Source organism: Jaculus jaculus, chromosome X (genome assembly GCF_020740685.1).
Source record: "Jaculus jaculus isolate mJacJac1 chromosome X, mJacJac1.mat.Y.cur, whole genome shotgun sequence".
In the NCBI taxonomy this organism is placed as follows: domain Eukaryota; kingdom Metazoa; phylum Chordata; class Mammalia; order Rodentia; family Dipodidae; genus Jaculus; species Jaculus jaculus.
In genome coordinates, this window is record NC_059125.1 from 38,309,927 (window position 1) to 38,325,182 (window position 15,256).

A 15,256-nucleotide genomic window follows, 5' to 3' on the forward strand; every position below is an offset into this window, starting at 1 on the left:
TTATTAGGATCAGAAAATTGCCTTCTATTCTCAGCTTATTATCTGTTTATATCATAAGAGTGCTGCATTTTGTCAAGTTTCTAACCAAATTTATAGTTATGCCATTTTTCTTTTATGCTATTGACTTTGTTATTCAATGGCTGCTCTTCATATGTTGCAATAGCTTTGTATCCCTTGGATAAAGCAAAAACGTTATTGTGTATAAACCTTTCTATGTTGCTGAATTCAGTCTATTAGGTTTTGTTCAGAAGTTTTATACTATGTTCATGTTCATAAATGACATTGTTTTGTTGTTTCCTTGTGATTGCTGTCTTTTGGTGGCACCTGTGCCTTTTAAAAGCCTACTTTTCAGGGCTGAGGGATGGTTCAGCACTTGCTTGCACAGCCTGTCAGCCTGAGTTTTATTTTCCAGTACCCACATAAAGCCAGAAGTACTAAGTGGTACATATGCATTGGTTGCAGTGGCAAGAGGCTGTAGTGTGCCCATACACACTACTCATTTGCTTATGTTCATTCTCTTCCTGTCTCTCATAAATAAATAAATGAATATTTTTTTTAAAAAAATACATAATGAACATTCTACTTTTATTACATTGTTTTGCTAAATAGGTATACTTTTTTTCATCTTTTCCAAACTCATTCCATGTTCCAGATTTCTAGATACTCATTAAAGCAAAGTGAAAGAATAAAACTGAGAGTAAAGAAAACAGCTGGGTGTGGTGGTACACACCTTTGTTCCAAGAACTCGGGAGGCAGAGGTAAGAAGATTGCCATGAGTTTGAGTCCACCCTGCGAGTACATAGTAATTTCCAGGTCAGCCTGGGCTACAGCAAGACCCTACCTCAAAAGACAAAAAAAAAAGAAAAGAAAAAAAAAAAAGAAATAATTGAAACTTAAAGAAAGCAAGCACAAAATTAAGTGCTGTTTCTATGGATCATCATTCATATTTTTGAAACAGGCTTTCTTACTGGCCTGGAATTTGCATAAGTAGACTAGTATAGTGGTCTGACTGTACAATGGGCCCATAGGCTCATGCATTTGAATATTTAATACCCAGCTTATGGCACTATTTTTGAAGGTTGTGAAACATTTAGGAGGTGGAGCCTTGCTGGAGGAAGTAGGGCACTGGGGGCAGGCCTTTACGTTTTGTAGTCCAGCCCATTTGCTTGCTGTTCTCCTCAGCTTGCTTTCTGCCATAGTGACAATAATTCCCCAACACTACTTGTCTTCCTTCCCTGCCGTGATGGAGCCTATGCTCTGGAACCATAAGCCAAATTAGAGTCATTTTCTTCCATAAATTACTTCTAGTCAGGTATTTGTTACCAGCAATGAGAAAACAACTGCTGGGCATAGTAGTGTACACCTTTAATTCTAGCCCTCAGAAGGCAGAGGTACAAGGATCTCTGTGAATTTTAGGCCAGTCTGGGACTACAGAGTGAGTTTCAGGTAAGCCTGGTCTAGAGTGAAACCCTACCTCAGAAGGAAGGGAAGAGAGGGAAGGGGAGGGGAGGGGAGGTAAGGGAAGGGAGAAACTGATACAGCTAGACTGGCTGTCCAGTGAGCCCCAGGTATCTACCTGTTTTTGTCTCCCCAGCACTGGGATTAAAAGCACTAGTAAACACATACAATATCTATTACATGGGTTCTAGGGATCCAACTGGGGTCCTCATCCTTGTAAAATAAACACTTCACCTACTGTATTATCTCCCCATCCCATAATTTTGACCAATATTAAATTCTGTGGCCTTATCAATGGGTCTTATGAGAACTAAATTGAACTCTCTAGCAGGCATATCCAACCTGACCATGAGGTGTATGCATCCCAGAATAGCTATGAATGTGTTCTAAAGCATTTGTATATAACAATGTTATGTTTCAATATAAACATGTTAGACACCCCTGCTAGAGTGTTCTAGGCTCCATTTCATCAAAAATGGAACAAAATTAAGAGCCTATACACTCAAAAAATACTCTTTTTTGGTCTGTCATGCACAAACCACCATGACCACCTCCATCACCAACACTCCTCTATTAAATTTGTACTCTGCAGAATTTATCCTAAGAAATTAACAAAAACTTTATCTATAGAGAGCAGTTTAAAATGTTTATACATTCTCTTTCTTAGTATGAATAGCCCCCCTGGTGAGACGGTAAAGACAGAGCCTAGCAAAATTATACCAGTCTGAGCATTTTGACAGAGATTGCCGGGCTCCCCCCACCCCCCGCAGGTAGTGCTAGGGGAGGACCAGGCCCTCTGATTCCTCCCAAGGGGTTGAGGAGGAGGGTGGGTGTCCACGGCCAGGAACAAAACCACTGAGCCAGGAGTCTCCTCAAAGCAGGAACTCACTTTATTGTTACTGGCAGGTGTTTATATAATGCTGAGAAAGAAGGCAGGGATTTTAGGATGGGGTGAGATGTAAGAGCCAATAGCATAGTGACCTCTGAGATGATTGGTTCTAACTCTAACTTCCTGTGTGGAAGTAGCAGGCCAGAGGCCATTTGGCCCCCTGCTAAGTCATAGCTGGCTGGAGGCAGTTCGCCAAACTTTAGCTAGGCTCAGGCAGTTCCAATAGGCCTTAAAACTGGTCCTCTCAAGGCCCAACAACAGATAAAATACAAAGAGAAATTATGAAGGAACCAGGTGTGGTGGCACACGCCTTTAATCCCAGCACTCAGGAGGCAGAGGTAGGAGGATTACCATGAGTTCAAGGCCAGCATCAGATACATACTGAATTCCAGGTCAGCCTGGGCCATAGTGAAACCCTACCTCGACAAACCAATAAAAAATATTAAGAAGGATAAAATGTTAGCCAAGTTTTATATTAATCTGGAAGTTAGATTTGTATCCTTTGTCTAGTGGCCATCAAAAATAATTTACAAAAAGAAGATATTATTTTAAATTTCTTTTATTGTCCAGACACTTAGATCTAGCCATGTATGGACCTATCATCCATAGAATGAAGCCATGAGTAATTTAGTTTACTTTGGCCTATAGAATATAAACAGCCTTCACTCTGTTCCATGTCTTTAAACCAATATCTTTGATATAGTGCAGTGAGAAAGAGTTCTCAGCTAGATCTCATATAAAGCTACAAGCCAAACTATAGATTTTAAAGTTGATCCATTGTCCTCTTTTATTTGGAATGTTGCAGACATTTAGAAGCAGCTTTTTTATTGACAACTTCTATACTTATAGACAATAAATCATGATATTTCCCTCCCTTCCCCAAATTTCCTGTTCACATCTCTGCTCTCCATCATATCCCCTTCCTCTCCCCATTAGTCTGTCTTTTATATCAATATCATCATCTCTTTCTCCTATTATAGGGTCTTGTGGGGGTATTGCTAGGTACTGTGAGGTCATGGATATCAAGGCCAAAGCAGCTTTTTATAAAGATCATTGACTCCTCACTTGGGCCCAGGATGAAAGCCTGATGACTGCTTAATTTGGCATAACTCTTGCTCCCTAATACAATTCTTCCTCTATTCAAACATGAAATACCTACCAGTGCACCTTAGATGAACTTGGCACCACTGTATCACTATTGTTCTTCCCAGCACCATTCATGTATTCTCCTTTCTCTGCTTTTCACCATTCTTGTCTCTTTGATTAGCGTACTGGAGCTGGTAGCCTAGCTTAGCATGTTGGGGTTACTGGAGTCAAGGCTTTTGTCTAAAACTCCAGTTACAAGGGTCCATTCTCAATCCTGATTTCTTGCACCCCTGCCTTATGTGTATGTGTGTGGGGGGGTCTCAAAATCCTAGCTTTGTTTCAGGTCATACACTTACTGAGTTACAATAAACTCTTCCTTTTCTCTGCTTGCTCCATGATTATTTTTTTTTAAATATTTCATTTATTTTTTTATTTTTATTTTTTTTTTTAATTTTTATTTATTTATTTGAGAGTGACAGACACAGAGAGAAAGACAGATAGAGGGAGAGAGAGAGAATGGGCGCGCCAGGGCTTCCAGCCTCTGCAAACGAACTCCAGACGCGTGCGCCCCCTTGTGCATCTGGCTAACGTGGGACCTGGGGAACCGAGCCTTGAACCAGGGTCCTTAGGCTTCACAGGCAAGCGCTTAACCGCCAAGCCATCTCTCCAGCCCCTCCATGATTATTTTAAACATTGATTTGACACATTTTTTTTTCTAACATGGACATTCAGGACTTTGAATTCCAACTAAATACTAGTTTAGATGCCACCCACAGATGTTGATGTTATACATTGCTATTTTTGACTTCCAAATAATATTTTTTGACATTGTCTCATGTTGCCTACACTGGCTTTGAACTTCTGACCCACCTGCATCTACCATCTGAGTAATAGGATTGTAAGTGTGTGCCAGCACACCCAGTTCATGCAGAACTGAGGACCAAACCTAGGGCTTCATGGATGCTAGATAAAAATTCTTCCAATTGATCTACATCCCAATCCCTCAAATAACCTTTAATAGCATTTCATCTCTTATTTAACCTAAGTATTATGTAGCTAAATAAATATCAGCAGGCTTACAGAATATTGGGATGGACTTCTTCCTCAAAGTTAACAGCCTATAAAACCAATGGCTTGAACAGCAGTACTTTAATTACTGAACAGAAGAATGAGGCTTGAGTCATCTTTGGCCTTGGGAAAAGACATGACATCATACACTGCCTAAAAGGTCACTAGAAGATTACTATCTAAACTGAAAAAAAAAAAAAAAAGATTACTATCTAAACCTGGCTCCAGAAGCCCTAAACTTTATCAATTACTATATAATAGGAAGTTTTCTGATAAAGAACAAAGTCATACCATTGTCCATTACTGCAAGAGTCAATCCAAACAGACCTGTCAATAACTTGAACAGGAACAAGTCCCTTAGGGAAAGCTAATTGTTCTAAAGATCGCTTAGATTACAAGCCTGTGACATTACAACATGGCATTGTCATCTATAAATGTGCTGGGCCACATTCATAGCTCTCTATGGATGCATGCAGCCAATTGGGGCCACAGTTGGACATGTATATATTTAGAAAATAATATAAAGAAGTTTTTTGTATTTTATTTATTTATTTGACAGAGAAAGAGGTGGGGAGAGAGAGAATGGGTGCACCAGGGCCTCCAGCCACTTCAAATGAACTCCAGACACATGTGCACCCTTGTGCATCTGGCTAATGTGGGTCCTGGGGAATTGAACCTGGGTCCTTTGGCTTTGCAGGCAAGTGTCTTAACTGCTAAGCCATTCTTCTAGTCCTATAAAGCAGTTTTAATTAGCATTTTCTATATGGCTGATGTTGAAAATTTTTCTCAAATATTGTATTTCTTTTATTGAGAAATGCCTATTCAGTGTGTAAGTCCATTTGTTGATGGGAAGATATGACTTGTTTTGATACTTAGTTATTTGTCATTCTTTATATATTGTAAATATGAAACCCCTGTCTGACATAGGGAATGGAGGAGAGCAGTGAGATAGCAATTAATGAGAACAAAGTACATATGGAAATGCCTTAACCCTGACATTATGTATTCTAATCTGAAATAATTTAAAAAATGAAATACTGTAAAAGCTTCCCAAAACATAGATTGTGACATTGATCTCTTTGGCCATTGTGCACTCTTATCCTTTGACAGTGTACTCTATTCTGAAATAAACTCTGTTTTCTATGTAACACTCTGTGTCTTGTCAAAATACTTTCAGTGGAGATCACAAGGACCAAAGAGACAAGGGGAGACCAGATTGAGACGTCAGTGACACAAGGTTATTTAAATATGAATTATTGGGCTGGAGGGATGGCTTAGTGGTTAAGTGCTTGTCTGTAAAGCCTAAGGATCCCGGTTTGAGGCTTCATTCCCCAGGACCCACGTTAGCCAGATGCACAAGGGGACACATGTATCTGGAGTTCGTTTCCAGTGGCTGGAGGCCCTGGCTACCCTCTCTTTCTCTCTCTCTGCCACTTTCTCTGTCTGTCACGTTCAAATAAATAAACATAAAACAAAAAATTTAAATATGAATTATTAGTCTCCAAAAGATTAGGGGGTTTCAGATATCATTTTTATGCTGTTTTGTTTTGAGACAGAGTCTCTCATATAGCTCAGATTGGCCTGGAACTTACTTTGTAGTTCAGGCTAGCTTGTGCATGAGTCTAACTATCTTACTCTCCTGAGTTCTGGGATTACAGAATGAATCTCTTTGTTAATGGTTCCTGGCTTAATTATATTGTGGTTAAAGGGTATACCTTACACAATTTGAATTCACTTAAATTTATGCTTTTGTATGACCCAACATGGAACTCAGTTATTGTGCACCAGGTTATAACTCCAGCCCTTGGTGCCTCTCTCAGATGTTCCATTAGTATAGACGTGGAAGTCACTGAGGATAGTTAAATAAAGCTTTATGATGTTAAATATAACTGGGGTCATCACAAAAAGCACTACACTTAAACAATCACATTTATGCAATAGCCAAACAATTTGCTTAAAAATCATCTAGGTCATTTAACAAAATGTGGTGCTTTATTAATAAATAACTTTAAGAAATACTATATATATATATATTGCTCAGGTTCTACAGAACTCAGAACTCACCCTTGACCTCTGACCCTCAACGGATTGGATACCCCTAACAACTCATTTCCTGTCTCCCACTTCCTGTCTTCCACTTCCTCATTTCTTCAAACTAGCCTTGGCTAGTTTCATCAGGCAACATGGTCTGGCTTCGAGGGCATCGTAGACGCAGACGCCACCGCTGCCCACTCCGTTTCTCCCAAGCTAGAGTTGGCTACCCTCTGGTGTTCTTGCAGCCTCCTGTAGCTCCATTAGCTCCTCTGCCTTCTCAAGTGCGTCATAACTACCATCCTGAATGCGAAACAGCTATCAATAGCCATATCAAGCTGCAACTTTATTCCTCCTATGTCTACCTGTCCATGGCCTTCTACTGTGACCGTGATGATGTCGCCCTGGGGAACTTCACATCCTTCTTCCTGAGTAAGTCACAGGAGTGTACTGTGCACTCCGAGATGTTCCTGTCATTGCAGAACCAGCGTGGTGGCCGCATCTCTCTCGACAATATTAACAAGCCAGACCGGTCTGACTGGCTTGGAGGCCTTTCAGTTATGGAGGATGCCCTGCAACTGGAGCTGACCCTCAACCAAAGCCTCCTGGATCTGCACCAGCTAGCAATTGAAAAAGGTGACACCCATCTATGCAACTTCCTGCAACACCATTGCCTTCAACAGCAGGCTAACGTCCTCAAGGAGATAGGCGGCTATCTGACCAATTTGCGCCAAATGAGGTTCCCAGAAAATGGTATGGCAGAGTACCTCTTCGGTCGGCTTTCCCTGCCTGGTACTAGCAAGAAATGAGCTGAGACTGGCCTCTTTGTCATCAGGGTTTCCAGGCAGGCTGGCTATGTTCCACTTCCAGCAAGTTTACTGGTTTTCCTTTGTGTTTGACTGTTGTTTTAATAAAGTTACTTTGTTCTCAGCAAAATTAAGTTGACTGTGTGTAAAATTCTCACCTTTAAAGAATGGGGAATGGGGAGGGGATATGATAGAGAATGGAATTTCAAAGGGGAAAGTGGCCGGGGGGGTCGGGGAGGGAGGGTATTAATTACCATGGGATATTTTTCATAATCATGGAAAATGTTAATAAAAATTGAGAAAAAAAATTAAAAAAGGAAAAAAAAGACTGGGAAAAGATTCCCTTACAGTTCTAAAATGGGTATTCAGGGAGCTCTCCACACATTCATGTCTTCTTGCAGCTAGATCTCTAAAGGATGGTGGGGGAGGCAACCGAAGGTTCATGGAAAACACCAAATTACCCTTATTTTATGAAGTATGTGAAGATGGTGGGGTTTGATGGGGCCGGTGGTCTGGGGCCCTGGTGCATGTGCATGGTAAAATTGTAAAGATATGATACCTCTTAGAAGGGAATAAAATGGGGCATAGATTCAAAGAAGGGATTTGGGTTGGAGATATTGCTCAGTGATGCTATATGCTTCCTGTACAAGTATGAGTGCCTGAAGGGGCCTGAGACCATCTGAGTTAGAATCTCTAGAACCCAGTTAAGCATCTGGGCATGGCAATAGCTACCTGCAACCCCAGTTCCATAGGTGAACAGAGACCTGGGACTCGCAGGAATTCTTGGGAAAAAAAAAAAAAGGCAAACTCTGGGTTCAGTAAGAGACACTGGCTCAAATAGTAATGGATGGAAGAGTGATGAAGCAGGATGCCCAACATTCTGCTCCAGGCAATTACATCCTGCTATAGGTGAGCACATGGGAGCTGAAAGGGCACATACACATGCATCCATTAACCTTTCACATACACAAGCAAAAAATAAATAAAAGGATCTTAGACTCTATGTAACTCAGTGATAGTGCTCATCCAGGCTATGAGTCCCTCGGTTCTGTTGGCAGCACCCTCAAAAATTAAAAACAGCTATTCAACTTTACCTGAATATTTTTTTAAAGTTCAGCAAATTTTATCATAACTTAAAGCTTTAGGAGGGAATAGAGAAGGGGTGGTTAAACCCCAGAATGCAAGAGAAGGAAGCAAGGTGGAGTTCTTGCACAGGGAGGCTGGGTGGTTGAGAAGACCACCTCAAGGCTCAGGTTGTGCATTTTTAATTGATTTTTATAATACAAAGGTTGTGCACATAAACTCCCCTTTCTCCTGCCCCAATTCTACTGAGAGTCTTCAGTGGGGTCATTGGTATTCATTGTGGAGATCAAGAGGCCTCAATCAAGTCTCTGCAGGGATGGGGAAACATGTCATTTCAGACTGTTCCCACCCACTGTGAGGCTCTTACAATCTTTCCTATCTCTCTTCTGAGATACTCCTTGAGCATTGGTGGGCAAGTTAGAGATGTGATTTAGTGTTGCTTTCTCTGTAGCCTCTAGATCTCTGTTTTGATGAGGTTTGCATGACCACAAGGCCTGTTGATATTTCCCTGTAACTGGTTTTCAGGCCAGTTGTGAGAGCAGTTTTTGTGTCAGTGTTTCCCCTGTAATGACGTATGTGCCCCATCAGATGAGATGGAGGTGGCCTATCTCCTGGTAGACAGTTGGCTCTCTTTTCTTGATGTATTGATGTATCCTTGTTCTACCCCATATTCTCCTGCTCCAACTAAGAAAAATGGATATACACATTAATATATCTTTCTAATAACTAAGCTTATCCCCTTTTATGCAAACTGTTCTCACTTTTGGTTGGAGAATCCAAACACTTTTATATACTCAAATATGCAAATGTTATTGTTTATTGATCTCAGTAGCAAGAAAGAGGCCCTGGAAGAACTTCTGACTCAAGAACCTCTGATCAGATTACCCTGGACCATCAGTGACAATGGGACTGAGCCTTAGCCTGGCTCCTCCATAGCTACAATATGAGTTACTGTGGTTAACAGTGGAAGACACATACATTGCCTTCAAAATACTTTCCTTTTGTCACACTACAAATATAATATTTATTCCATTGATGTCACCTGATAGTACAAATTCTACATTATCTCCTTAATGAGGCCATTGGAGAAGGTCATACTTTTTTTAAAAAATTTTTATTTACTTATTTATTTGAGAGTGACAGACACAGAGAGAAGGACAGATAGAGGGAGAGAGAGAGAATGGGCGCGCCAGGGCTTCCAGCCTCTGCAAACGAACTCCAGACGTGCGCCCCCTTGTGCATCTGGCTAACGTGGGACCTGGGGAACTGAGCCTCGAACCGGGGTCCTTAGGTTTCACAGGCAAGCGTTTAACCGCTAAGCCATCTCTCCAGCCCTCATACTTTTGATATTGAAGTAAAAACTAAACCCTGCCTCCCAAGAGTATTAAGTCTGTGTGACTCAGACTGCTTTCAATAATGTGGAGGGAGGGGGAACTTTGAAAGTGGGTGGTCATTTAGATATGTGTGTTAGGGCTTGCCAAAGGAACAGAACCAGAACCATGCATATATATTGGGACATTTATTACATTTGCTTGTATGCCCAGTGGTTGGGTATTTATTGTTTCAGTGGTTATCAGCAAGGTGGAGAGCTGGGGCAACCACTAGCTGTTCACTCTGAGAATCTGGAAGCTTGAATACCAGTGAGATCAACGAAACAAGCCCAGCCTGATGATCAAGAGTTGGAAGCCCCCTTGGTTCATAGAGCTGATCTTATACACTGTGGTCCCAGTGTTTACAGTTCATTAACATCAGCTTTTTCTTGCCAGGCTCTGTGTGGCCTCTTGTTTGTCTTTACAAGATGAGGAAAAGTATTTTCCTTTTACTCTGTTTTAATGGCAATGGGCAGAAAGAAATCACATCCTAGTGAGGAAAGTTTTCACAGAGAAATGATACATCTGCTACTCTATCCACCCTTACAGTCTACTCCGTAGTTGACTACATGAAATTCCACACATGTATAGGATTGGCCATGTCTGTGAAAAAAATTCTATGGAACATTTTCTGTCTGGTGCCATATAATGGTTACAAAGATGAAAATAAAATCTTCACGGACCAAATATACATTTAAAGATATATGAGTTGATTCTTAAAGATGACAGCTTACTTTGAACTTTTATTCAAATATCAATATCTATAGCTTTGTCATAATTATCTTTCATAGTTAACTTTTTCTTTCACATTTTTCTCATAACTTCACGTTGACACTTTATTATTAAAAATTAAATTATGGCCAGGTGTGGTGGCACACTCCTTTAATCCCAGCACTCGGGAGGCAGAGGTAGGAGGATCGCTGTGAGTTCAAGACCACCCTGGGACTTCGTAGTGAATTCCAGGTCAGCCTGGGCTAGAGCAAAACCCTACCTTGAAAAACCAAAATAAGTAAATGAATAAGTAAGATTATGGCATTATTTGTTCAGTGCCCAGGAAATGTGACTGACTCCTCATTCATATCAGCATTGTCTTCTTACTATATTTATTTCCCTGTCTGTTTTGCAGTCTTCTGACTTTGTTTCAGATATTGTCTATAGAAACAGAAGTCTACACATAAGAAAGCACACACTGAACACCTAGCTTCTGAGTGTTTTAGACTGTTTCTGTGTATTATTATTATTAACAACATAGTTCGTATATATACATAATGTGTTGGTACCCTCTTTTCCCTTGTCCCTTCTCCCATTCCATTGGGGACACTCCTCAGTGGGGTTGCAGGTATTCCCTATGGGGTTGTGGTTTATGCATTGTGGAAGCAGCAGTCAGTTATTTTGGGGGGAAGGAATGCCTCTGGTCATGATGTCTCAACATGAGGCTTTACAATCTTTCCCACCCCCTCTTCTGCACAATTCTCTGAGCTGTGGTGGGTGAGTTTTAAGTCTACTTCAGTGATGAGCTCTTAGGAGCCTCTGGATCTCTGCTTTGGTAGGTGTTGATTATCCTCAGCATCTGTGTCCTTCACCATGGTGCTGATTATCAGGCCCAGCATTGAGGCAACACTCTTGCTCATCTCCCCAATTCCTCTGTGGTTTTAGCTGTGGTTTGGCTGAAGTGCAAGGGGTAGTTTATCTCCTCTGGTCTTGCTACCTTCTGAAAAAGAAAAACATCCAAAGGAGAGTGAAGTTAGCATATTTCAAATGGGATACGCATTATTTTTTAGGGGGAATTTGATGTGTGCAAACTCTCTTTTAGCCAAACACGAGTGAGAGCTTGACACTGGAGAGCATAATCTTTGTCTACATAGGATTCTGATCTGGTTCCCAATTCCAGATATGGGTTCCTTTGCACTAGTGGATTTCTTAGCCAATCTGAAAGCTATTGCTTACCCACCAAGGCTGTGTGCCACTATGGCACTGGTATGTACATCCTGCCGGGGTGTTTGCTTCTGAGTACCTTAGACCACTGTTTTCTCTGACCGTTGTTTGCCACTGTACCCAATAGCTCATGTAGTGCTTTCCAGCACTAGACAGGCTATCTGGGGACTGGCTTTCTTCCAGATTCCAGCCAGGTCTCTCTATGCTTTGTGTCAGCAGCATATGGTGTCTTCAGCAATAGGGTCTTACCATTTGCATCAGGTTGGTAATCAAGTACTTTGACAGAAAGCTGTCTTTATTTGGGGACCTCATAGGTCTCTAATCAATCGCTCAATGTGGGAAGCATCCAATCGCTGGTACGGGGAGTTACAGGCCAGAGACAGAAAAAAAAAATTCTTTTAAGCTTAGGCTTCACCCCACCCTCTCCAGGGCCAGTGTATTAGACTTTAACGTTGCTGAAGATTCTGATTTCTTATTTTTGTGATAAAATCTGGTGCTTTGATTTCTTATTAACAGGTTCCCTAGGTTCAAATTTCACCCCAGTCACTTACATGGGCAATCTTAAGTATGCTCTTTTAACTTCTCTTCCTCCATTTCCTCCTAGGATAATAAAACATCAATCCCATGGAGTTGTTGAGACTAAAGAAGTTAAAGTTCATGTAATGGATAATTTTAATGGCCAATTTCACTGGATTTTGAATTATGTAGGGATTAGATAAAGGACAATTATGGATGGTTCTATCAGAGTATTTTGAAGAAAGATAAAAGAGTGAGGGGGCAGAAATCACCCTTAAGGTAGATGACACATCCCATAAGCTTGAGGCCCAGACAAAACAAAACTAAAAAGAAGAAAGGAAGCTCATCCAAGCCATTCCCTTTTCTCTACGTTCTGGCTATTAGATGAGTCTGGGGTCTGAGAATGACCATACAACCCCAATATATTGCCAAGGCAATATTTTACTTCTGCAGAAGGGTGCTTTGGTTTCAAGAACTGTTGACTCAGGGAGAGGTTTCCATTAATTGATGGTTCTCTAGAGATAACTTTATCTTATTTCAACCTTTGATAGAAAACATAGAATAGGGGCTGGAGAGATGGCTTGGTAGTTTAAGGTACTTGCTTGCAAAGCCTGATGGCCTTGGTTTGATTCCATAGTACCCACTTGAGTCAGATGCACAAAATGGCACATGCATCTGGAGTTTGTTTGCAAAGGCAAAAGACCCTGGCATATTCATTCTTTCCCTCTGTCTCTCTCTCTCTCTCTCTCTCTCTCTCTCTCTCTCTCTCTCTATCTGCTTGCAAATAAATGAATATTTTTCTTAAATAAAGCAAACAACAGAATGATTTATATTTATCACATTGAGGAGGTACAATCTTCTCAGTGTTCTAATGTAATCCCCACTCTGGGTTTCTTTACCTTTTTTTAAGCTGCTGCTTCTCCTTATTTTTCTTCTAGCTTACCTTGGTTTTGACTCCATTCTTGGAAGATTTTTATCTGTATCTTGGGCTTTGGTATCTATGGACCCAATGTGTTACTTCACAACTTGTAAGTTTTCACTATGAACAGAACAGGGGAATCTAAACAGCAGGTATTTAGTGCCTCTAGTTTGTTAAGCCTGTAAACTCAAGTTTTATGTGATATATATACTTGTATGTATGCATGTATATGTATGTATCTTATTTCTAACACTGGCTGTCACAGTAGGAATTTCTATGCTCTATTATACATTCCTTACCAAGATGGGGCCAATTCTCTAAAACCTTGAATCAATATAAATCTGTTTTTTTGTTTTTTTTTGTTTTTTTTTCTTTTGGTAGCGTCTCACTCTAGCCCAGGCTGACCTGGAATTCACTATGTAGTCTCAGGGTGGCCTCAAACTTACAGTGATCCTCCTACTTCTGCCTCCTGAGTGCTGGGATTAAAGGTATGCACCACCACACCCGGCTAAATCTGTTTTTTGAGTTGCATTTTACAGATATGTAGCAGCAATGACACAAAAATTCAGATTAATATAGTATACAAATAATGTAGAAGTATGCCTCACACACTTTAAATTTTATGTGTTACCTATCCTTTGTCATTATTATCACTATCATCATCTTATCCGGTTTTCTGGGTTCCTTTGTGATGCTTATGCTTTGAGGAATAGAGTTCACATCCAATCTTTGCCACTGGGAGTCTCTCTTGCATTTATAACAACACGTTGCCTTGCACAGTTTGAAAGGAAAAGTCTTAGCTACTGTTGGCTATTCAAGAGGGTAGATTACTGTTTTCACTGTCTCAAGGCCAGACCCAACACTGTAGGCTTTTTATGAATCTGTGGCAGTTTTTGATGATGATCTCTCCCATTATGTTTCCATTTGCTTTACTTTGAAAGCACTCCTGGAATACTTCGTATGTAATCATCACAAACTGGGATTGTCTGAGCCCCTCACTTATATCCTGACCTAAGAACAGAAGGATGCAGGAATAATATTGACCTCCCACTGTCATCAGATATTCGGATCTGAAAGGGACAAGAATGAATAGCCAAGGGTAGGGCAGCAATGAGCAAAAGGGACCTTACTGGGACTACTTATAAAACCATAACCATGTCAAGTTATTCTACATATTAGAATTAAGTGCAGAGCTTTAAAATATATCAGTGACTGAAACCTATCTCAGACTTGTGGTGATCTAGATATCCCAGGCAAGTTGAAAAATAGCATTTCTACATTGTGGCTCAGAGAGTGGTCTGTGGCCTAGCAGCATCTATCTCACTTGATAGCTTGTTAGCAATTCAGAATCTCAAGGCCCACCCCATATTACCTGAATCAGAATCTACTTTTTAACAAATCACAGGTGATCAGTATTGTGCTGAAATATGAGAAGCACCACTTTAGTACCCTGCTGCTTGCATAACACTATATGTTAAAATCACATAGAACACTGGAAAAAATACTAATGCCTGAATTTACCCAATTCACTCAACTATACTCTCAAAGAAGTACTAGACCAAATGCAATGAAAACATACTATGACTTTGATATTTTTTTTCTTGTTTTTTTTTTTTTTTAGTTTTTTCAAGGTATGGTCAGGTTGACCTGCAACTCACTCTGTAGTCCCAGGCTGGCCTCAAACTCAAAGCAAAACCTCTATATCTGCCTCCTGAGTGCTGGGATTAAAAGTGTGCCCCACCACACCCAGCTTTTGACAATTATTATTATTGTTATTGTTGTTATTATTATTATTATTATTATTATTATTGGTTTCTTGAGGTAGGGTCTCACTGTAGCCCAGGCTGACATGGAATTCACTATGGAGTCTCAGGGCACAATTCCTCGAACTCACGGCAATCATCCTACTTCTGCTTCCTGAGTGGACAATTATTATTTTAAAAATATTTTTTATTTATTTACTTACAAGCAGAAAGAGGAGAGAGAGAGAGAGGGAGAAAGAGAGAGAGCGTGAGAGAGAGCGCCTCCAGCCACTGCAAACAAACTCCAGATGCATCTGGCTTTATGTGTGTACTGGGGAATCAAACCCAGGTCA

The 15,256-nt window shown here is 40.5% G+C and overlaps 1 protein-coding gene across 2 annotated transcripts; it reads left to right on the forward strand.

Moving 5' to 3' along the window:
* Positions 1-664: 664 nt before the first annotated feature.
* Positions 665-7,431, forward strand: LOC101598414 (ferritin heavy chain-like). Of its 2 annotated transcripts, none has more exons than XM_045140856.1 (2): positions 665-758; positions 6,543-7,431. In XM_045140856.1, exon 2 carries the CDS (start codon positions 6,685-6,687, stop codon positions 7,339-7,341), a length of 657 nt encoding a protein of 218 aa, XP_044996791.1. In that variant the 5' UTR covers positions 665-758; positions 6,543-6,684; the 3' UTR covers positions 7,342-7,431. The 2 variants fall into 2 exon arrangements, with proteins under 2 accessions (XP_044996791.1, XP_044996792.1); XM_045140857.1 differs by having other exon boundaries at positions 708-758; positions 6,661-7,431.
* The last annotated feature ends 7,825 nt before the right edge of the window (positions 7,432-15,256 follow it).

Bases quoted from the DNA above. Each gene is read 5' to 3' on its own strand.
- LOC101598414 (XM_045140856.1), top strand. From the start codon at position 6,685: ATGGTCTGGCTTCGAGGGCATCGTAGACGCAGACGCCACCGCTGCCCA.